A 24,843-nucleotide genomic window follows, 5' to 3' on the forward strand; every position below is an offset into this window, starting at 1 on the left:
AAACTTTTTAGAATAAGGATCTATTGCCATGAATACATCCGTCGCCTTTTCAAAAATTTATAAAAGAAAAAGAGAAGTACACTATTAACAATTAAATCAAATACAGTTCTAGAAAAAAGAGAATGAACCAGGTGCTTCAATCAACCTGTCTACCACCCAGGTCATCTTTCCCTCACCTATACTCCTCGCTGTGTACACATTGGGACAGGGACAAAGTGGACGTTTGCAGGTCAGGTCAGGGACAATGGCAATGTCATCAGGGATCATACGTATATAAGAGAATACTCGGTTATAAAGAAACAAATTGGAGTGTCATAAGATCATCATTATCATGTAGCATTAAAAATAATGATGACTACCATTAAGGTCATTATTATTGTGAAGCATTAGAAATAATAATGACTTCCAATAACATCATCATTATCATGTTGCATTAAGATGATAATGAACATCCAAGTCATTATCATGTAATATTGTAGCATTAAAATAATGATGACTTCCATCAAGATCATCATTTCACTTGCATTAAAACAATGAAAACTTTTATCAGTGAAGTTTTATATACCTTCTACTGAAATGACATCGGTGAATAAAATTATGAAAAAGAGAATTAAAAAGATTCAGATCATGCTTAGAAATACACTGACATCTAAATACAATTTCAATCTTGACAATGGAGTTCAAGAGTGGATTAACACCTACCATATTGACATGAATACAAGAATTAACTGCTTTAGATGGCATGTGGTGACTGACACATATTGCTACCAATATATATAAACATTAAAAAAATATAAAATGGTATTTACAAATTCCAATAAAGTGTTGCCTACTATCAATCTGATAACACGACATTTCTAAGAAATTTGTAAAAATACTACTAATCTGTCTCATCACAATCAAATTAATCATACATCTGCCTAATATTCATGTCCTGAATATCCCAGGTTCACCAGTCTTGTGTCTCTCAGCCAAGAAGATATGGTAGTCTACTGAGTAGGTATAGGGCAGACCCAGAGGTATGTGCTGAATCCCAGTTCATTTTTTCATGAACCTATTGTCTGTTAATACTGTAGCTCTATTTCATAAGCTGATCACTTCAGAGTTTACCATTTTCAGTACTTCATTCTTTCATTTACCTTAAATTATTTGTACTGATGATTATACTCTTCACTTGAACAGTTTATAAGTGACAAGAAAGTGCATTTTTAATTTACCTGGTGCTTGTAAATCACTGACTTTCTTGATTCACCAATTTGTAGGTGGTGGTATCTGCACATAATTAACCATTGTTATCTTGCTGTGAATTCAGAATATCTGAAACAATTCTGAATTCAGCGTTGATGGTGTTTTTCTGATATTTGCAGCTTTTACAATATTAATTTTTTGGTATTGTTAGAAACTCGCTATCTCTCAGTGAAAGTGTTTACATGATGTTCTAGTGTGACTGTATTTTCTGTTCTGTAGTGAACAGTGCATTTTCTTTTTTAATTTTTGGGAATGTTTTGGTAACTTGGAAATGATCTTCGTTTGTACCTTGTGTTACCTTGCTCTTTGCAGAGATTCTCCCTAGCATTACCAATTTGCATTAATTTTATCCAAAATGACCATAGATGTTATTTTTATTTTTTGTAACAACTGTACATGTAATTTTGCTTCACTCATCATTTTTTAATGTCTGTATTAAGTTATTTTTCTGCACAAAGTGTATCCATTAAAATCAACATTTTTGAATGGAGAGTGGTGTTTGTTTTGTTGCAGCATTGTGATTTGTACCTTCTACAGCATTGTTTAACCGAGTTTTTTACTGAATATTTATGGTTTTACCTCACTGAAAGAATGAAGTACCTTACTTGTACGGTTGTGCCAAGTCTGCTTGTCAAGCCTTCATATCTGAAATGATTGTGTTAATAACCAGGTGCGTAGCTTGCTCACTCCCCTTCACCTGTGAAATGTGGGGAGATTTGTGCCCAAAGCAATGGTTTTGTTATGCCCACAAAAGGCAAATAAGTTTCATTGAGCTAAGACCCTTATTGCCACCATGTTATCAACTTCAAATACTTTTCTACTCTTGGTAACAGTGAAGAAGCGACAGTTCTTAGATGTCAAAGTCTAAATAATCCTTCGTCAGGTCCATGCTCTCCTGTAATTACTGACTATGGTTCTGACAAACACATAACTCAAACTGGACACACTTACAGGCATGCCCTTTCTGCTTTGGTGGCTGACTAATCTGCTTAAATCACCTCTGTTCTTGCATTGCCCAGTCTGCTGGCACACTCATGTCTGGCCAAGCTCACTCATTGTCTGCCTTACACATACCTTCTCTACTTTAAACAAGCCCCCACACACCAAACTGGCCCCTACACTACTCCTCTCATGCAGCTTACACCTCTTGTTAATACGCTGCCTGCTGTCCAGCTTGAGGTATTGACTTTTGCTTTGCCAGTTAACTTCCTAGCAGACAGGATTGTTTCAGAAGAAGAGAACTACTTGTGTCACATTCAGCATAAGATCTCTTCTATGCAGTCCCAGCCCTGGATAATAATTGGATTGATGCTTTGAATAATGCTGCCTCCGGCAACCCTTTTCACACCTCCTCTGACTGTACTTGAAGCAACAAAGATAGCACTTTTGATTTTGATTGATTCCCTACTGACAGATCTAGCCCTAATGGAACATCTACTTGCTGTGGATTTTCCAACTGATGTTTTGGACCCTGCTCCTGCCACTACGTATATCAATTCCATGGCTCAAGAACAGCTATCCAAGCAGCCCTAGCAGGTAAAGGTCTCCATTTCCCTACCATCTGGTTCCACTTACTGTTGCAGTAAAGGTTCATTATTCCTCTCCTAAAGGAATCATGTAAGACCTACACATATCTTGCCTTTCTCCTCCTGATCCTCAGAGACTGCCATTTTTCACCACTTAAAGATTAGTAGCAACTGTAGCAGACTAAGAAAGTGCATCATTAATGTTCTTATCATTCTTCTAGCTGAAGTAAGCATGACCTTGTCACTTGAAAAGGTCTTCTGCAGTTAAGGATCCAAAGCAAAGTTTGACTTCTCCAGAGGTCAAGTGATGCAAGTAGAGCAGATGGTAGATGAAGACTATGATTCTTTATTAATCCTGCAAAATGAATCATCCTACCATACCTTTGAAGGAAAAACTTCCAAGCTCAGACCAAATGATGAAGAAGAACTGATTACCTAGGGATTTAACCTACCTCTTAAAATAGCCATTTCAGTCATCTTTGCTAAAGTCAAGTTGCAACAAGAAAGTGAGGGAACCATGGCAGCACCCCACTCCTCTCTGCTAGAATGGCAAATGTGACATTTAAATAAGGCCCAAGAATGTTCTTGGCATGCTCAATGTCCATCTTCAGAAAATGGAACCATTACAAGGCATGTTTGGACTCCTTCACTCATGCATCTGTCACACTTACTTTCAGAAGCTGGTATAACAGAAAGCTTCTACACAGAACTCTTGGCTACGTAAAATGTTGGAAGATGTAGCCAATGCAAGGAGGATTGTTCTTTCCATAGATAATACCTTGATTCTACAAATCTAGAAGTTCTATTTTCAAAGAAATCTAGTGACAGGGAGGAAAGATAGCACCACTAAAGACCTGTCAAACATGCACAACAATGCACACAGGGATCTTTAAAATCTGCAGATCTTCTTCCTCCACCACAAGCCAACATATATGCTAGGGTTGTATCCACACAACAGTAAAACACATCACAAACCCATGGCGAAAGCTTATTGCGAATATATCACAAACAGGGTGAAAACAAGTTAATTAGTATAAGTGGAGAATGAACCTATGGGAAATGGATAATCATATGAAGCACTAGCTAGGAATATCAATATGGTAAGTCACTTGGATTCAGCCTGTTTGTGATGTGTGTGTGTATGGTGAGGTGTGAACTTGTTTATGACATGTTTTTCTGCAGTGTGGAAGCATCCATACACACTAGACCTCTAACCACACCTAGGTGTTCATTTCTAACTCTATCAGGAGACTCCAGTGAGGAGGCAGCAGTCACCCTTTTGACACAGAAAAGTGAGCTAAGACCCCTGGTAGAGTAGAAGAAAATGAGGATGTTTTGCCCTCACTGACAGTTTTTTGTCAATAGGGGCTTTTCTACAGAAAGTTAGATTGTAATAGAACATTGGAGCCGAGCCTTTGGTAGTGGATGTCCTCAGGTAAAACTATCATCTTCATCTCTACAGAGAGCCATCTCTCAAGTTGCAGCCATAATACATCAGACTGTACAGGCAAAACTTAAAAAATTTCCAGGCCTTGGATGAAACGCAAATGAGGATATGAGAAAATAAAGTCAAAACACTCATTTTCGTAGCTTTTAAATATTTTTCGTAGCTTTTAAATATCATCTCTATCATCTTCAATTTTACATGCAGGTGCCAGGGGTGCTACTCTATTTACACCAACTTTCATCTACACAGCATCTATCATACGCATCTAGATTTGCACTCTTTGGGACAGAGTCATGGAGGGCCATGTTTTATATATAGGAGAAGGTAATGAGGGCTTCTCTTCCACTTCATCCTAAATCTTCATAAGCTCTTATTCATGACATGGCCAAGAGACACAGAACATAAATAGTAACATGTTGTGACCTTTCATATTACAGTAAAATGATAAAGAGTTCTTCATTACCTAATCTGAAAAGTCCTTACCAATAAAAGTGTCTCTTTCCTACAATATATGACTCTGTCTGGACCTTCTACAAACCCCAAAGTTGCCTGTGATTTGGGTTTGACCTTTATACTCCTCAAGTTCTCTTTCAGAGTCTACAATCTTTCATTCACAATTTTATGTTCAGCATTATGGCATCTCTCCTAAACAAAGATTCAAACACAATCACACTGTGAGTGTCCTCCTCCCTTCCCTCAATTTTGTTGAGAAGTATACAAAAAAATGAGCTGGAATTTCATACATACCTGTAGGCCCAATGGGCCCATACAGAGTAAACTAACTTCACCTGTCTGACAATCAAGACTGGTGAACCTGTTTTGTGTCCTAAGAACTTATCACTTTACTATCTCACTTCAGAAAGTATAGTATTATTTCATACCCATGATAATTAAATACTGTACAACCCCTTAATTTGGCTTTTTGTCACCAAACAGATCTGAGCCTCTAAATGCAAGTAATTCTCATATACCTTCAACTTTAATGAAGAAAATTCTTTACAAAATTCTATCAAGAATTTAAGTTATGAATCCTTATTTAGAATCTCTTATGAAATGTATTGCCTGAAATGATGATGAATACTCGTTAAGCCTATGACCAACATAATAAATATAGTTCACAAACAGTATTTGTGAAGACATAATGAAAATATTTTAAAACTTTTGCATTAACATAGCAAAGAACCATTCTAAGTACGTACTACATAAAAGTACGCTATCATTGGTCGATATGGTGATTTGCTTTAACTACTTAATATGATAATAATCATAATACTAATAACAGTGGGACCCATCCAGTTTTCTAAGAAATATCTTCAATGCATACCTGCAAGAGAAAATTCAATCTCAACCTTGCAATACAAATAAATCTGCCTCTGCTAAGCAGTCTGTGGTATGCGAATGAAACACCAAACATAACATGAATAAAAGTTGTGCCGATAATCTATCCAGGTACAGTAAAATGTTTGAACTTCCTTTGGCTTTTGTGTAACTCTCCTATCTATAGCCATTTAATAAATACAAGCTCAGATATAAAGGCAAAATTAGAGATGCATAGAAGTGCTGAGACTGTTCCATGCATGCAGTTAGAAACAAAAAGATCCAACCTTTAGGTGTCCAAGGGGGGCGACTACCAGAAATAGTATAAAAATTACATTTACACTTCTCTCGTTTCATAACACTAAATCTGGGAAAGTCTGACTAATAAAACTGGTATAGAGCAATGGGCCTTACCATCACGCAAGATACATAAACTATGAGCTATCAATGATTTTGATGAGGAGTAGCTACTGTTCAAAAACAACTGCAAAACTATTTATAGATTAAATACAAAAAAATAAAAAAGTATTCTGGACACTGAAAATATTCCTGTGAACTCGGTGCTTTTCGTTCAGACAATTTTATCGTGAAAAACCTTATAGCAGATCTATCAACTTGAAAGGCAACAGCAATTCATAATAAGAGTCTTGTTTTGCATGTTCTTACACCAGGTCATTAAGCAAATGACCTAAGATTTCATAAAAAGGAAATTATGACCATTCCACACCAGTTTGGTCCTGAGTTAAAAGGTTTTTTGTAGTCAGTCACATATGGCCTTCAAGATCTTGGAGAGGGAAACATTAAATTATGGGTTGAAATGAAATAAATGTTTACATTTATACTTCCACTTATAACTAATTTGTCTAAAAGACACAAGTATTGGAAGGTTGATGACATTTAGACAAAGGAACAATATACCATCAAAGATGAAAAATGATTAGATATGAACATATACTCTTATAAGATATTTTTAAAAGTTAGAACAATATTCCATCAAAAATGAAAAATGATTTGATATAAACATATGCTCTTGCAAGATATTTTTAAAAGTTATCTTATACTAAACATTTAGGTATTTTACTTCACTTGAAGTACTGTGTAGTACTGTGTATTACAGATTTCTGGAATGACATAAAATGTGAAATGAAAATTATGGGGATGGCTGATTAAAACTGAGGCGGAACTTCAAAATACTAAAAATAAAATACAGAATAATGTACATGACACAAACTGTTTGCATATACTATTGATATGTCTTTCCAGAAACTCTGAAATACTGACATTTACCCTAGCCATACGCTTCCTCCTGTTTGTGATTATGATATCATTAAGCTAAATTCTCTCTCCTCAACAATCACTCTGAGAAAATTTTCCCCGAAAAGTTTTCAATACACTAGAATTGGAAAAGATACCGGGAAAATCACTAAAATTACCTGATACCAAGAAGCTGCAATCTGACTGTTGAGTGTAATAGAATGATATGCAGTTCTAAACAGCTCAACATTCATTTTTATACAAAAGCTGCATAACTGCTCAGTGATCATACCTGTCCTGAAAGTAACGTCTGCAACCTAGGGCTACCATCTTCATGGCAGACTCTAAGATGAACACAGCTGTGAAGAAATAGTTGAAGATCTGGAGTGCATATTCTAGCTCCTGCAGAAAAGAAAAGTTAACGCCTAAGTACAAAAATTAAAAATTTACATAATGTTTTATTTCTAATATACAAATCCTTTCTCTGTACCTATGCAGACAACAATTAACACTAGGAGGCATTCTGAAATTAAGAAAATTGGATTATCATTAAAGGAAGAGAGTTTTTATTTCTATTTTATAATTTGAAGATACAAATCATTGTTTTATACTTGTTAAAATCATTAAAGGCCCACAGATGTTCTAACACTTCAAATACAATAGCATTATTTCTATGGAACAGCATTCTTCACTACAGACAATTTTCTTAAAGGAGTTACTCTTGTGATCCCGCCCAGGGCTCCAAAAGACAGACCAACCAATGTCAAAGAATTCTCTCATAGTTGGCCTTGGCCAGAACAGTGCCTTTGACTTGACAACTACAGCATCTACCCAGTTCTCCCATTCATCCTTCTCACACAGATATGACAAAAGCATGCAGGTTGGCCATGATTTCCATTATTTTTTGGTTTCCTGAATTACTCACACACACACACACACACAAACTGTGCTCCAGAGTAATTTTGCAATTGTCGTCCCATATTGCCAAAGTGTTGCAGTTATTTGCTGAGGAAAGCTAAGTGCCTATCCTTAAGCCCCTGTAAAAAGTTTGTTCCTTATAATTTTCCTGCAATTAGGTATAACTTAAATTCTGCTAGGTGGTGCATCTCCAAGGTGCGAGTTTTGGATCAGAAAGACCTGGTGAGTAATGGGGATCTTGGCTGACCTGTGCAATTTTGCAACATCTGTGTGAGGTGGAAAAATGGGAAAACTGGGTAGGCACTGTAGGCAAGTAAGCATTGGAAAAAAACTCTCATGCCTTGAATCCTCTATCACTGTGTCAAATCAAAGGCACTATTCTGGCCAAGACCAACTACAGGAGAATTCTTTAATATTATGTTGGTTAGTTTTATGGAACCCTGGGAGGACCAAAACATTAACTCCTTTAAGGACGAAGAACGGCCACCAAAAATAGATTTTTTCTTCATTAAAACCTTTTTCTTTTTTTTTATAAGAGGGCTGCTCTTGGGAAAATTATCCTGGCTTTTGCACCTGACAGAATATGAATATTCATTGCTTAATTAAAAAATACAGTAAAGTTTCAATTGCGGTAACAAGTACAGAATTTCCTTACATCTTAAAAACTTCTCAGCTATAAAAAAAACCCATTTCATTAGACTATTAAAAACAATTTCTACTGAATTGTTATAATTCTTTTCTACTGGATGATTAAAATCCTTTTAACTAAATTCTTTCTGATGGACTATTTAGCTCAACAGAGGGGATATAATCATACCTTAGGCATTTTGTAGAACTCCATTGCCATTGTCACAACATTCAACCCAATGACAGCAGCAATGGCCAAATCAAAATACTTGCTGGTGACTATATTATGGATGAAAAGTCTTGCCTTCGAATACTGACTGTAGTACGGCGGCTCCCTCATCTCTGTGGAATTATGAATGATCAGTATGAGAGTACATGATGTTCCAATGGTAAAGTTAAAACACATACAGTATTACTATTCTCTTCATATTTTCCATTGCTTAATCTTCCCACATTTAGGAAGAGGGGTTTTTGCATCCTTTGGGATTAAGCCTCAGTCTTTGTATTCCCTTTCAGATAGATAGGTAGATATTTAGAAGGAACAAATGAGTGAAAATGCAAGAAGCAAGGTAATAAATTTAAAATTTAATTAAGTAACCTTAGAACATTAACGTAATTAACAAAAAACACAAACCATAACTAATGCATGTAGCCTGGACTTTGGACCAGATAGTGCTTGATATTAACTTTTATGTGTACTATAACCATCACTACCATATACATATTAAAAGTAAAAAAAAAAACGTAAAACATACAAGGAGCAAAATAGAAGTCAGAGATAGTCAACATAAACATATACAATTATAAGAACTAATTTTATATTTATTTACTTGATTAACCACCATTATCTTATCTAATAATGTACTGTTAGTATCGATATACATACTAATGTACTTTCTAGTAACATATACTGTAATGGTTATGATAGTTAAGGCAAGTATAAAAAAATCAATATTCACATTTATATATACAGGCGGTCCCCGGTTTACGACGGGGGTTCCGTTCTTGCGCCGCGTCGTAACCCGAAAATCGTCGTAAGCCGGAAAATCGTCAAAAATCGTCAAAAATCATAAGAAAACCTTACTTTTAATGCTCTGGCTGCATTGAAAACGATGTAAACTGCATTATTATTGAGTTTTACATCAAAAACCTTTCAAATTATGATTATTCTGCCGTTTTGGGGCCATATTTCTTCCGTCCGGATCGGCGACGGCAGCGTCGCCCCCCGAACATGCGTCGTAAGCCAGGAAATAATTTCTGATGAATATATTTGAAAAGCCGTCGTAACCTCGAACGTCGAAGTCGAACCGTCAGAAACTGGGACTGCCTGTATATTATGATTGTGTGTAATATTTAGTTAAGGCAAGTATAAAAAACCAATATTCAGATTTATATATATATTCTGACTGTGTGTAATATTTCATAATCATATTTTATACACAAGAAATTCTGTATTCAGTTAATATCTTGTGTTACATGTGGCTATTAATGACTTTACTTTTACATTTTTACCTTTGTACTGTTTAAATCTTTTGCTTTTTATAATTTGTGTAAAAAAAATTGCGCGCTATGTTTGCTCTATGTGGCAATGCTGGGTGTACCTGCATAAAAGTTGCTTTAAACTACTACCGTACCAGATCCAAAGTCTGGTCTACAAACATCAGTTGTAGCTTGTTTGTTTTTGTTTGTTCACAGAAACAAGTGCCCGAAATATATGGTTTCAACGTTTTAAATAGTGTTTTATGGGCCTTCTTATTTTCATATATATAGTATATATATATATATATATATATATATATATATATATATATATATATATATATATATATATATATATATATATATTATATATTATATATATATATATAATATATATATATATATATATATATATATATATATATATATATATATATATATATATATACTATATATATATATATATATATATATATATATATATATATATTATATTTATAACAAAAATAGGTTTCAGCCTTCACGTGATATTCTTAATTTATTCATTTTCTGTTACAGCAAACATCAAAATGTCACACTTATGCAATTCTGTACAATACTAATAAAAAGCACACACTATATAAAATCACCAGTACAGCACTACACATCTTATCTGAATCACATCTTACTCCTCTTACGTAATATTCTCAATTTAATTTCATTTCTGACACTACAAAGGTAACTACTTCCCTAACTATGCTTTATTATACAAGCAGAAAGCTCACATAATAAAAATCACTGTTGTATATGACATAAGTACTAAGAATCCGAGTAAAAACACACACAACCCAAAAATACTGCACAGGTTTCTGTGAAAAGACTCTCATAAATATAAAGTAACCTGTTATAGAGTACCTTGAATTTAATGAGTTTATCACTGGTGACTTTGTATCAAGGCTAATTATGCTCAAAAAACCTAATTCAATAAATCAATGTAAACCTATAGTTAGAGTTGTCGTATAACTCCATTTTTTCTTGCTCTTTCATACATTAACACTATTTCCGTATTGCAGCTTTTCTAAATGTAAAAATCTACAAATAAAATAATAGATTAAGTGTGCTTGTATATAATAAGCCTTCACACACTAGTAAAATGAGCTACGTAAGCATAAGCTATGTTATGATATAACTTGTTGCTTTCCACTGTTATTAGTGACACACAGAAACTGAAAGGCAACATTTCTATACGCATAGAGAGCTGCATTTGTTTCAGCTCTTTCTTCCTTCTCTTTCTTCTTCTTATTTCGGCTTCGATGTCAACAGTTGAAGGGTCAATGCCAGCAGCAATAAGACTGGCCACTCTTTCCTCACGGAACTTTTGGAGTTCTTTCATTTGGAAGGTAACAGGATTGCATTATAAAAAGTATAAATTCTTACGTGACACAGACCATATTAAAAAAGTAAAATACATAAAACAATAAGACACAAACACATATACTACAACAACAGAATGAGAAACTAGTAAATAAAGAGCCATCAAGTAAAAAAAGTGTGCAAAAGAAATATTTACATAGACAAATTTCTGTTAAAGAGTATGGCTTCAACAAAAGCAGAGGAGCAGTGATTGCCCTAATCATACTTTAATAGTTCAGTTAAGAAGGAAAACCTCAGTGAAACTGGTCTTCACTCACTTTACCATTTTCTTTTCATAAAGTACAATGAAACCCTACAGGTTGATTTTAAAGGAAATTAGAGGAAAGATATTTTACAAGAGCATACAGCATTAATACCCCACTTATAAAGAACTTCTTTGCTTAATGTTATGAGATTACACAGTCCCTGACAAGAGGACTGTAGCAAACGTACAGGCAAAATATATTAGAAACTAAACATGAATTATTACTTGAAGTGGGGCTTACCTATATCCATGGATTATATAGCTGGAAATTTCAAACAGTAAAGAGATGTGTGCATACCTGGGTTGCAATGCCTCTAACTATTTGGTTCTACATCAAGTAAGTTACAAAGACAGCATTTCCCCTGCTATGTGGCTAAAACAGTACAGTAATTGAAATGAGGTAAAAAAATCTGAGAAGAGAAAATAGAAAAAAAATCTGAGAAGAAACATACTTTTTCTTTTCTTTTCAAGTTTTTTGGCACGTTTCGCTGCCCTCCTTGCCTTCTCCTCCTTTTCCTGTTCTTCCCGGCAACGATGGAAGTTTTCTACCACGACACCGACAAACATGTTCAAGACAAAGAATCCAACTAACAGTAGGAAAGAGATGAAGTACAGAAGCCGCCACTGTGAATAGTTTTCCTTGGGCTGCAAGAGAAATATAATATGAGGACAAGGAAGCAAGAGCATTATTTCACACAAATTTCTTCTGGTTTCAGTTTCTCATGTCGGGAATTACCTGTCTACAGCATTGACATAATATGATGTAAATGATGATGCAATCTCCATAAATGTGCTGGTCTATATCAAATAAGGGGTCATGGAAAAACCAAGCTCCTTCAGGTTTTTACCCATAACCTTGATGAATAACAACATAGTTACACTGTTTATATAGCTAATGGGTCACTATGATAATGAACTGAATTATCTAACATGTGAAACAAAATTTTATGAAGAACAATATTTGAAGTAAATTACCAAACAGAATGTTAGGGAGGATAAACTTTGAAACTGACCATGAACTAGAATGTAAGGAATAAAAACTTTGAAATAGACTGGGGAACAGAATGTTAAGAAGGAAAAAATCTCATCCAGACTATGAAACAGAATGTTAGGAAAACTACTATTTGTCATTTGAAAAATCCCATACATACAACTATTCCTCACCTGCATATCAACTCCTACGGCATCCAGGCCAGTGTACATTATGTTGACCCAACCGTCTTTGGAAGACAATACAAATAAGGACATAAGGGCTTGCCCAAGGTCGTCGAAATTATACTTTCTGTTCAACCATGCTTCCTCTTTGTATCTCGTGACGCAGTCATTTTTGGTCTTTATGTCTGTTAAGTCTGGTCCCTCGCAGTAATAAAAGGAACCTTTAAATAACTGAAAAGAGAAAATGAACAAGATTTTAAAGATTCTGTAAAAGTAAACCAACACCTTACATTAATCTAGAGCAGTTACTGTACATAAAGGTTGAATATGGGAACTCATCATAAAAAACAAACATATTTAGACAAAAGGGTGATGATTTCAAATACCATAAAAAATACAAGGACACCACTGGAAATGCTAGAGAAGTGTGTAAAATGAACACTGCTGAATGAATATATAATAATTGGAAGGTAAATATACTATTTCAAGTATCCAGGTACAGTATTGTAATCAGTTCTTGGAAAAATAGATCCAGTGCACACCTGTACACCTAAAATACCGAAGATGATAAAAAATGTACAACAGATGACAACGATGTTTCCGATGGGCTGAAGTGATGAAAGAAGGGTCTGTACAACTAGTTTGAGGCCAGGTGCTCGGTTGATCACCCTGAAAAATGTTAAATATATTATTAATAGACTTAACTCTCAAGAATTCTCACTTACACGTAAAATATATTTACTCCTGGCATTTATTGCGAATACAACACATTAATTTAAGTATGGGGTGGAACACGACCATATTTCTTTGACACCTTTCTGTGCATTTGCATTATATTTTGTGGCAAAAATTTAACAGAGTGACAGGACTCCAATTCTGCAACAAATGCTGGCAACTTGGTGCAAAGGTTTCTGACACGATAAAAGATTCAAGAGCATGTATATGTGGCACTGCTTCAAGACACAAATGTGAAACAAACTCTTATTGCTCTGTAAAACTTTGGAAACATAGTTTTATACTCACTTTAATCAAATTGTCTTACCTAAGAGGCCTCAGGGCACGAAGTAGTCGAAATACCCGAAGAATTCCAAAGATACGAGGTGAGGTGGTTGCAAGGAATGACATGAGTATGTCAATGAAAGATATGACAACTAACGAACCATCCATAATGTTCCAACCAGAGCTGAAATATGCCCCTTTCCCATATAGCAGGCCTTGAGCAATGACCTGAGGAGAAATATAAGTTTCATTTATGAAAAAATCAAATTGGCGGATCTTTCAGTTATTAGGCATTATAATTGCACGTAATAAAGCATTTACTGTTCAGTAGGATTCCATAAAGCTTAATAATTTCTTCATAGCACAACTGTCTTCTCTGTACATAAGGAGTAACAGTTTTGTTTTGTTAAATCATAAATGCAATAAAAATGTTATCTAATTAGTTTTTATTTCTTCACAAGCTTTTACTTCTACATAACATATCTGTCTGTCACATAAATCCCAGATATATTGCTCTTCTTTTAGACTGAAGAGAATAAAATCAGCTGGTTCAAATAGGTTACTGAATGAGCATACAATTTTTTTTATGTCCCAGGTAGCTAAATAAATCACAATTTGTATATCTTTTGAGTAAACAACTCCAGTGATTCACTGACCTACTAAATCATTAACACTTATTATGGTCTCCTTCAAACTTTCACATACTGTTAAATTTCATTTCATTTATTTCATATTTTCCCTTGCATTTATTTCTTTAATAAGAGGTTTTCGATGACTCCCTGCTTAGTTTGTATACAGCACTGGTAGCTTTCTTCACCACACATGAGGTTGTTTCTGAGTTTTTGCTTCCTATCTCCTACCAACAGTATTGGTCCTACCAATCCTCCCACTTGTTTACACCTTCTGTCTACTGCCATAAGCCTTGCTTCTGTGGTCAACAACTATCCTGCCTGTGGGTTTTTGGTAGTTCCTGAATTTTCCTTGCACAGGAAGGCCTTTTGCTTTTTTGTTGTCAGCCAAACATATGCCCAAGTCACACATGAAAGCCACTCCTTGTCATCTTTTAAGTTCTTCAGCTGCAGTTCTTTAATCAGTCTGATCTACCTTGTCTTGCCTCATACAATCAGCCACACTTTTTTCTACGCTGCCAGAACCTTGCCTGACTTGTCACACACACACACACACACACACGCACACACACATTTTCTCTGATTTTGGTGTGTTCAGTCTCTCCTCTGCTGCCACAGTTACCTTTAGCCTTCCTTGCCTTTTCCTTCAGTATTATGTCCCTGTTTCAGCCTCCCTCCAGCATTCTATCTCCTGAAGCCCCAGTGTCAAAACCACCTGTGCACAATAATGAGCCAACAGTACCAGCAGCTGCTACAGCCAACCACCACTAATGACAACACCAGCAAAGCCAATATTTGTGGTTGCCTGGGCCAGCAATTGCCAACACCAGCTTCCTCCTTTTATATAAGGATTGCACAATAGCAGCAAGTACGCTATAATTAGTGCGGTAAGGGCTCCAGCTGCAGGTGTAATATGGGCAGCAGCAGCAGGTGCAACAAAAACCACCAAGTGCAGCTACAGCAGGAGCATGAGCCAAGGAATTGGAAGTCCACCAGCATAACTTGAGGCATTATTACCAGCAGCAGAAGCAACAGCAGCAACAGCGATAGCCAGCAAAATGACATTACAAAACTAAAAAGGCATTCTTTGTCTTAACCCAGCAAGCTTCAGCAGGCTACACAGTGATGAACTACCAATCATTCAAACTTTTCAGACAACACAAACAATGACTCAGTTAACTATCTGGAACCTAAGGGATTGTACTAGTATGCACTAACATATCTCAGCCCATTAGCGGATTGACATGTCTCTGATTTGCATGTGACACATTCTGTAATGGGTTTGTATTGGAAGACTAATAGAGAACTCAAGATCTATACTGTTACTTCTTTAAGTCAGATGAGAAAAAGAAGGACAATCCTTTCACTTAGATTTCAAATATTAAGGACCGAAAAGTTCGGGATGAAAGTAGTATAATGCTAACCTTTATGAACATCTCAGCACCAAACACAAAGGTGAAAATGTAATTAAATATCATTAGAATTTGTCTTTCACTGGAATCTGGAGGAATGTTTGGCCTTTCCATGGCCAGGGTGATGCAGTTGAGTCCAATGAAAAATAGGACCGTGGAGTCAAACCATTTTCTAGTAACTAAATATACACACCATCTTCGAACTCTGAAATAAAGGAAACAAGACAATCAGATACCAAAATCCTATGACAGACTTAAACAGTTCATAATTATCTTTTAAATAAACTTGTACTTATGGTATTACAAGGAAAATATTTCATAAATAATTACTGTAAGTGCCAACTGGCATTTGTCAAACTTAATTTTATACATAATCATTCTGACAAATAGCATACTTCATGCCATAACACACCCCAAATAATCAGCTGTACACAAGTCTGTCACATCCTTAGACTTTCATGTTACGTTATTCTAATATTCAGTAATAGAGTATCAAAGAAAAAATAGTAATTAAAATGTCTGATATCCAAAACAACATTGTCGCAGAAATGTCACTCATACATTTATATCTGTCTATAATGAATATTTTTCACTTCTTTTTTTGTGAAAAGTATTGGCCTCTTGGTCAAAAGTGTATGTTTTACTCACACATGATTTGTTGGAAAAATATATAAAGAAAAATCGTATCTCTCCTTCCAGCAGCCCTTTGGCTCAAAGAAGAAACAGATCTTAGTGATGACCTCAGCTTCAGCGTCACTCCCAGCCTCTGCTTCCTCTTGCTCTGCTGCTGCTGCTGCTGCCTCTTTTGCTCTGCTTAAATTATTCTGCTTATACTCCAAATCCTTGATAGATCCGCACACTGAGGTCTGTTGGAAATAAAGCACAGTCAATAGAATTAATAAGACTTGGTACTGCCATTACAGTAATCAATTTTCCTTATAATTTACATTTACATATTTTTTTAAAATAAAAGTAAAACTAGTTTACAATTACAAACCCATAACTTATAGTGCCATAGCATTTGTTCATGAATCCATGAAATGTATCGAAACAGACCTTCTGTACAGGAAAAGTAAAAGTAAAACAGCATCTGTCTCTGACAAGAGAGCAATGAACAAGCTCCCTGATAACCAAGCTCATTCTTTGTGCTGTACATCTTTGACAACTGAAAATGGGGCAGGAAGTAGGACAATTAAATATAAGCTGCGAGGTTGCATTAAAATAATTAATACTACTTTGTAATATTAATCAATATTACAAACTAAAATTTATTAATTACAAAGTAATATTAAAAGACAAATTTGTTTGATGACAAATCGATAACTTTCAGCACCAAATCTCACTATGCTCGGTGTGAAAAATTGGCAACCATGACAGAATATTTTGAGTAACAGTGGTTTGGTGTGATTTTAATGTTAAGGTTTAAATCAGGGCTGTGCCAGAAGTAGCAACGCTCGTGAAGCTGGCAATGAAGATGGGTTTAGGAGACAGAGAATTGAGAGTTTTTATCGAAGAATAGCAAGATCTAGCCCATGCAGTGTGAGAAAGAGAAGCAGAAATAGAGAAATCTGAGAGACATAGAGCTTATAAAGAGAAAACAAGAGAAGAGGCAAGGGAAGAGGTTGAAAGGCAGAGAGAAAGGATGCAAACAGAAGCATGTGCACACCAACTTCGAGTGTTGAAAAACTTTGTGCTTATTTAAGAATAAGGACCAGTGGATTTTTCAATAAAATAGCAGCCAGTAGTAGTGGAAGAACTGAAGGAGGTGACTGCTATCATGATGTGTGAAGATGTCAACATAGCCCAGATGGAAGACTGTATGCACTGAAGAAGGAAAGCTGTAGCTGGCAGATTGAGCTGAACTACATGTCTACAATAAGGAGCAGATTGAGGCTTTCAGCTCCTACCTTTAAAATAGGATATGTTCAAGTCTAGACAAAGAGTGACATTACACTTGGGAAGACGAGTTGTTTGTTTAATAAGCGCAAACATCTGCAACTCTAGAAAATACATAAGGAACAATTTGACTGTTTGATTAAAAGTGGCCTGGAGATCCAGCATGAGGTCAGCTCAAGAGTGCAGATCATTTGGAAGATAAGAAATAATCCTGTGTAAATGACCCCAATCCTTAACAATACTGTAATAGTACACTTCTGCCCAAACAAGTATGCGTGCTGGCTGGCCTGGGGAAGATGAATCTCCTCAGCTCTGGTAATGAGACTTCCTAATTTTGATGTATTGATGCCAATAGATTTTCAGATATTAATCTTTCTCGATGTTACAGTGTTAGCTCATGCAGTGAGGATAAAATGTAATGCTTTTAACTGATCTGCACTGGGGATTGCTGACATTCCTTTAGTTACAGACAGGCGACTGCAAATACTGTAATGGCACTGGTGCCAGTCAACAAACAGCAAAACGGCTTGGGTGTGCGTGGAAGCTGAATATGTTGAATGCATCACTGAATGCATAGGCTACTTTACTGGGAAGCAAGAAGAGGAAAGGCTCAGATATTTCTGTCCAACAGGAATAGATTACAATGAATCTGAAGCCAAGAAAGGAAAATCAGTGCGAAAGTTTTCTCTTATAGTACAGTATTTCCTTATATTCTACGCCTTCCACTAACCCTTAACCCAAAAGAGCAGGAAGATCAGGCATACGCACCTATCCGTGACAGGTTGCATACAACACTTGAGGGTCACTAGTAAAAGTTGTCATTAGTATGGCTTTGAATGATTTACCTGGCAAACCTGGACATAGTTTGCAACTCTTACCCCTATCCATTATTTAGTAAATACAATGAATAAAAGCAACGAAAAATAATAACACTAACCTTCACCACAAAAACAATAATAATAAAACACATATATGTATAGTTAGCTCAATATGAAAACAAGCAAACTGCAAAACTTGAACACTGCAAGTGAGTAATTGCCAAAAATGACTGTGTCCTGACACTAGCTGTTTTAAATTAAGCAGACATATCCTAGGGAGAGCAAAAATACAAAACTTAGCCATTAGCCAAAACGAACCAAATACCTAATTACTCTTACTTTCACTCCTTAAGTCCTGCCACACCATCGGAAAAAGGGAATTAATCGCAAGGCAAGAAAGCATGCTGATTATACACAAATATCAAGATTACTTGAAAAATTAACCAAAAAAGTATTAAATGATGAGGAAATGCAGAAAATGAAGGGTACAGCAATGCTTGCACAAATTCTCTAAGAACTCTGGGGAATGAATGCTTGTGCTCTAGCAGCCAAACAGAGAATAAGCTAAACCACTGAAAAAGTGCACTGCTCATCCATCAGTGCCTGGTGCTTTACTTCTTATTCCTTTTCTTCAGAGAGAGTTTGTATGGAGAAATTTTGTATGGATATATACTGTGGACAAATGAAATGGCACCCCAAGTTATGGGTTTGTTATTCAAAACACCATTCCATACTACAGCACATACATTTTTCTGCAATTCCTATTGACTCATTCATGAAATATCACCCATCTTTCAGTAGATTGTTTAAAACTGTGGCATTGTTGCCATTGCAGTTCAGATAAAATCACTGATGGGCAAAATATCTTTGCTGTAATTTCTGATTTAAAAAAAATTTTAACTTTATTTAATGTTATAATACTCGTATTTTACTTAATTTGGTATGGTCACAAAACTGTTTAGTCATTAGTCTATGACATGGTTATACTATAGCATTATAAAATGTATGAGCTTTACCGGAAACTGGTGAAATCATTAATGGGACAAAATGCAAAAATACATAATTTAGCTTGTCTGTATATACTGTAATCATTACAATCTGTTTGGTCCACAAATGATTTTATGGGATTCAATTTCAAATTTAAGCATGTAAATTCTCTTCAATTTTACATAGTAATTCTAGTGAATGCATTTTAAAGAATGACAGATCAATAACTGTCTCTCCAGATGCACTGATTTCATCAATTACCCTAGTTTCTTTTCACGAAATGACACCTATGATAAATTAACTCACCAACAGCATCTACAAAATAAAAAAAAAATACAGAAACCATAAAGTTTAACAAACACCAACAAGAATTACCTCTAAACATGTGGAACAGCTCACTTCTCATATTACAGTGTATACATACTAGCATAAAAAATAAGCACTGTTCATTCCTAAAAACACAGATTCCCAAGAAAGATGAACACCAACCTTTCTCACCTGCCCATGCACCGAAGGCTGCCGAGATCTGGGAGAGGAACCTCTAGATCGAATGGAGTTCTGGGGACTGAGAGTTCGAGGAGACCCAATGGAGTTCTGCTGCGTCAGGATGGATCGGCGCGGACCTAACTGCCCATGGCTGCTCATGGACCCATTACAGAGTCTGTGGTCAGTGCTTAGTAACCTACAGAGACACACAATCAAGAATGATTCTGTGCATCTGTACAGTGTACACTGACCTTTTAAACTTTTGAATCATCGTTGCAACAAGGAGGTACAACAACTAAAATACCCTACGCTTGCCGTAGCTAAGTTCAGATGTTGAAAATGATATACAGTATAACATATAAAGCAAGGGCATGTCCTTGTCACAAATTTTTCACATAGCCACGACACTTCAGTACTTGAAAATTATTTGAAAACATTTAAGTCAGCAGGGTATAAACACGCTACGTCTACAGCATGAAAAAAAGTGTCATTCAAAATGTTTTACAAACACTGAAGCTCCTTTTAAAATTTCAAGAACTGTACCAAACCTATTCATGCAAAACTGAAATATTTTCTTAATATAGAAAAAGTTGAAAGGGCAGATAGTGTAGAGAAACTAGCATAAGCACACACAATATTGGAATATAGTAGCAAACATAAATTATAAAAGCAATGATCCCAAAATTTTTAGATACAGTATAAAAGAAAACCTTATAACGGAATGAAGAATAAAAGAAGGAGGTAAATTCTTGACTACAATGACAATATCTTATTGATAATTCAGAGTTAAATTATGAAAGGACTGACGTTATTCTTAAATCCTCTCTGTGGCAGTTTGATCAACTCCTTACAAGTAAGCCTTTCTCCCTTCCCTTCATCGTCTCTATTTCTTTGGGCCTAGGCTAAATAAAGCAATTTGGATTTCCAATCAAACTTGAACACAGTGGCAAAAGAGGACTTGAATTCGATTCTGATCGCAGATTTTAAGTCATTTCAGCCCAATTTTTTTATTCCCCACTTTTCTCATTTTCTTCATGTCTGGATTAGACAAGGGTATTACAATGTCCATCCCACTGGCACCTGCATCTATAAAAAAAAAAAGTCACTGCCAGAACTGATGAAAATACTTACGTTGCCTGATGATTATTTAGATTATTATTGGTTAGAGTAATATTATTGTTGAGGGCCGTCTCCTCCTCCCCATCAGCATCAGAACCTGAATCATGATTGACAAGGTTCTCCCGGTCCAACTGCGCCCGTCGAAAGGAGGAACCATTGCTGCTGTAGCCCCTTCGGCGGCGCTGTGAGCCATTGTTCCGGCGCCATGACAGTGGGGAACCGCAACCGCTACTCCGACGTTCTCGGTGCCTGTAAAAATTGTTACACATTAAGGGCTGCTACAAACAAAAGTGTTGTATATACAAAACTGTACCGCTGCTACGCACTGAAAGGTTGTGTCTAAAATTCGTTTTACATAGAATAAGAAACATGCATATTATTTTTGTGCTTATAAAACAGATGTGTGTAAACTTTTAGGCAGAATACTCTAGTCATACATAAAATAGTGCTCTTGCATAGTGGAGTACAAAAAATATTTATGCATAACAATTACGTATATTGAAAACTGTGGCGAATATCGTTGTAATACATATCAACCTTGACACCACAGGAAACTGTAATTTTTGGTGGCTCTTGAAGTGCTTATAGAAGCCCTTCAAAGCTATAGTCTTGGAAATTCTCTGGTAGAGCAAATTAAGTTCTCATTCCTTAAATTATATGTGCTTGATATATTTTTTGAAATATGATGGATCCCTGCTCATTCGGTAGCCAAGGGAAAATATAGATGTCAAAGCTGCAACTATAACTACGTTAAATGTAGCCATCCCTCTCGCTGATTGCTGACCAATACTAGAACTCACCATGTTCTATAAATGGCAAACTTTGCAGAATTATGAATGATTAAAATCTAATTAAACAGATCAAACCTATTGCTGGATTATGACATTCTCCCTACCAAAGGAGTGCCACATAGAACAAATTTTATCTCCTCTTTGAAATTGGTACACTCATTTGACCAACTGACATTTGATGAATAGTTGACATGTCTCATTCCGTATATGCAGAGCATGCAAGTGAACAGAAACGGTTAAACAATATATTTGTACCCCGGGATTGAGATGACCATTTAGACCCCCCATGAGAACTTTTAGATTTACCCGGAGGAGGATCAGCAGGAAGGACAGCTTCAAAGCAAATGTTCATACTGTCTAGTAAATGTAAGTATCAGACAAGCCGTGGACCTGGCAGGAGCACAGCAATCAACAGAAGCTAACATGACAGATGATTTAAGGGACAAAAGTTCTTTGTCCTTCCACTCCACCAAACTATAATGATAATACACAGAAAATAATTCATCACCATTATCAGAGGAGGGGTGGGGAGCCTCGATGGCTTGGTCGGTAGAGCAGCAGACTTGGACTTCATAAGAAGTCTGTGTCGCGCGTTCAAATCCGCAGCCGGCCGGTCAAGGGCGGACACTTTGCTATCCGTGTAAACACCCAGGATTATGTATGTAATCAATGGATAGGTTTGTTGAAAGCAAATGGGTGTTACAGACTAATACACACACAAACAAAACCACTCCAACATCTAAAAAACATAACAGACTCCTTACATGTCTCGGGCTGTCGGCTAAAACCGCTCCACGTCTCTTCACTGCTGGGAGAAGGGGAGCTGGGGATTCAACCGCGACCACATATACACATGAGCTACACGGGGCCTACTTGTGTCAGGCAGGGCAGCCGATCGAGGCCACTGACCCTACCCCAACGCCAAATCAAAGTCCTTCAAAAAGAGAAGGCATCGTGCTTATATGAAAAATAGGAAAAAGCATGTTAAACGAAGAAGATCAGAGGAGGGGTGGGAAGATGTCACAGAGGGGACAACAAGCCCAGAAGAGGCTACATCATCTGACAAAAAATGGCAAATTTTCTTGGGTAGGGGAGAATTAACCCCCAGCTTGCGAGAAACACTCTCAGGCAATGGTAAGGGAATAGAAGATAGAGAAAAAAAAAAGGACCCTACAGAACCTGCCAATTTTTCACCGGTGGAGTATATAACTCCTTGGTGAAGAAGGCAAATGCCTCCTGCCCATCCTTTTCCTCTTACTAAACTTTTCCCACTGAGGAGAAGCCCAATCAGCACACTACTCCCACACAGAAGAATGGACACAGAGGCTACCTCAGCAATAAGAGCAAAACTTGCATGGGTCTACAGATGTAGGATACATGAAACAGCCATCAGGTTGCCCCAATTCTTCACATCTATGTTACTGTTGTTTATTCTCCACGAAAGAGAAAAACACAGCAACAGAGACAACAAACCAAACATAAAACATGCAAAAAAAAAAAGAAAAATGAATGTAAACTCAGTTACATTCATCCAAGGAAGAGGTGAGAGCAGTGGCACTTCACACAACACTGTTGAAAGATCAAGTGGCGTCTTAAATACTGGGAATTTTGCAGGAGCCCACTATCTCACTAGAGCCAACACATGGCTGGGCTCGTAGCAACGTTCGTTCAACACTCATCTACACACAAAAGAATATTCTCCATTTACAAGGTACTGGTTTGTATCACCGTAGGAACAAAGATGAATTTTACACAGAACTGCAGAATGCTTCATATGAAACACCAGAACGAGATATAAATATTATTGTTGGTGACTTGAATACAAAAGCACAATGAAGGTTTGGAGGATGCAATGGGTATGGAAGGGCTGGTAGAGACTGCAAATAAAAATGGGGTATGGTTTATCAGTTTTTGTGATATACACACTTTTAAACCTTTAAACAAATCTGGACATTTCTACATGGCATCCACAGAAACCAAACAAATCGCTCTGCTTATAACTGAGAGGAAAAAAGAATATCAAGGATTGTTAGGAGCTACAGAGGTGCAGATGTCAGCACTGATCACACTAAGCTGAAATTAAAAACGATCAGCAGAAAATACGACAGTGTATCTACGTTTAATACAGTCAAGATTCTTGAATCTTTCAAATATTTGGGGAACAATGATATTCAGTTCAGGTTCTCTTGAATTAGAATTTAGTGAAAGATTAAAGTACAGTACGCAAATCAGACAATGGGCAGGCTGAAAAAGATCTGCAAATCAAATAGACTGAAATTTCACAAGAAAATATGATAATATATACATGCAGCATGATCTGTATTGCCATATGAACATGAATCTTGGCATGACAATGAAAATATATTTAAAAGATTTTGTCGGTTTGAGAATAAAGCTTTATGTCGAACATTAGGAATCAGACGGCAGGAGGCAGTGAGGAATGATACGACAGAAGAAATTAGCGAAAGTTCCAAAAATAGATGAGACAATGATGAAAGGGAGATGTACAGTAGATGGCTTGGACATGTCCTTTGCACCACCCAGGGAGAATAGTATATGATACTATCAGCTGGGCTTCTGTGGGCACTTGAAGAGTTGGAAGACCCAAAGTGAAGGGAGGCTGAAGATGAGAGGATCTTTGTGGAAAATAAAGCATATGATGGACATGTGGCAGAATTTCACTGAGGCCCTGGGCCTCACACTGCTCTGAAATGAAGATTATATATATGTGTATATATATATATATATATATACTATATATATATATATATTATATATATATATATAATATACAAAACTGTGCAACATGCATTATATTTGAGTAATAATATTGATAGTCCTTTCCTTTGTTATAAAATGCAGTATCATCATATCTAGCTGTAGTATTCATGAACTCATACCAAAAGACATCCTGAGTATATATGTAATCCTTTACAGTACAGTACACCGTGTAAATGTTCACGTTACAAAATTGTTAAAATAAGTGTTATAAAAAGGATTCTTTAAAAGTGCAGAAAACGCATACTTACAATGCAATGCTATATTAAAAGAGAAAGGCGAAAATGGAAGATTACCAAA

The 24,843-nt window shown here is 36.2% G+C and overlaps 1 protein-coding gene across 14 annotated transcripts in view; it reads right to left on the reverse strand.

The window, feature by feature from the left end:
- Positions 1 to 24,843, reverse strand: part of Ca-alpha1T (Ca[2+]-channel protein alpha[[1]] subunit T) — a 132,792-nt gene that overhangs the window by 37,593 nt on the left and 70,356 nt on the right. For 6 of the 14 annotated variants that reach the window (XR_010855665.1, XM_067118700.1, XM_067118706.1 and 3 more), the window contains 12 exons: positions 20,987 to 21,223; positions 19,859 to 20,051; positions 16,317 to 16,534; positions 15,681 to 15,873; positions 13,671 to 13,855; positions 13,171 to 13,297; positions 12,638 to 12,859; positions 11,926 to 12,118; positions 11,044 to 11,181; positions 8,528 to 8,679; positions 7,085 to 7,194; positions 177 to 188 (listed from right to left, as the gene is read on the reverse strand). Coding sequence is in view for 13 of the 14 variants with exons in the window: in XM_067118700.1 (XP_066974801.1) it covers positions 177 to 188; positions 7,085 to 7,194; positions 8,528 to 8,679; positions 11,044 to 11,181; positions 11,926 to 12,118; positions 12,638 to 12,859; positions 13,171 to 13,297; positions 13,671 to 13,855; positions 15,681 to 15,873; positions 16,317 to 16,534; positions 19,859 to 20,051; positions 20,987 to 21,223 (1,980 nt within the window). In the remaining variant the exon portion in view is untranslated. The remainder of the gene's footprint in view (positions 1 to 176; positions 189 to 7,084; positions 7,195 to 8,527; positions 8,680 to 11,043; positions 11,182 to 11,925; positions 12,119 to 12,637; positions 12,860 to 13,170; positions 13,298 to 13,670; positions 13,856 to 15,680; positions 15,874 to 16,316; positions 16,535 to 19,858; positions 20,052 to 20,986; positions 21,224 to 24,843) is intronic. The other 8 variants (XM_067118708.1, XM_067118707.1, XM_067118702.1 and 5 more) reach the window with 7 other exon arrangements.

This window comes from Macrobrachium rosenbergii, chromosome 16 (assembly GCF_040412425.1).
Source record: "Macrobrachium rosenbergii isolate ZJJX-2024 chromosome 16, ASM4041242v1, whole genome shotgun sequence".
NCBI classification, from domain to species: domain Eukaryota; kingdom Metazoa; phylum Arthropoda; class Malacostraca; order Decapoda; family Palaemonidae; genus Macrobrachium; species Macrobrachium rosenbergii.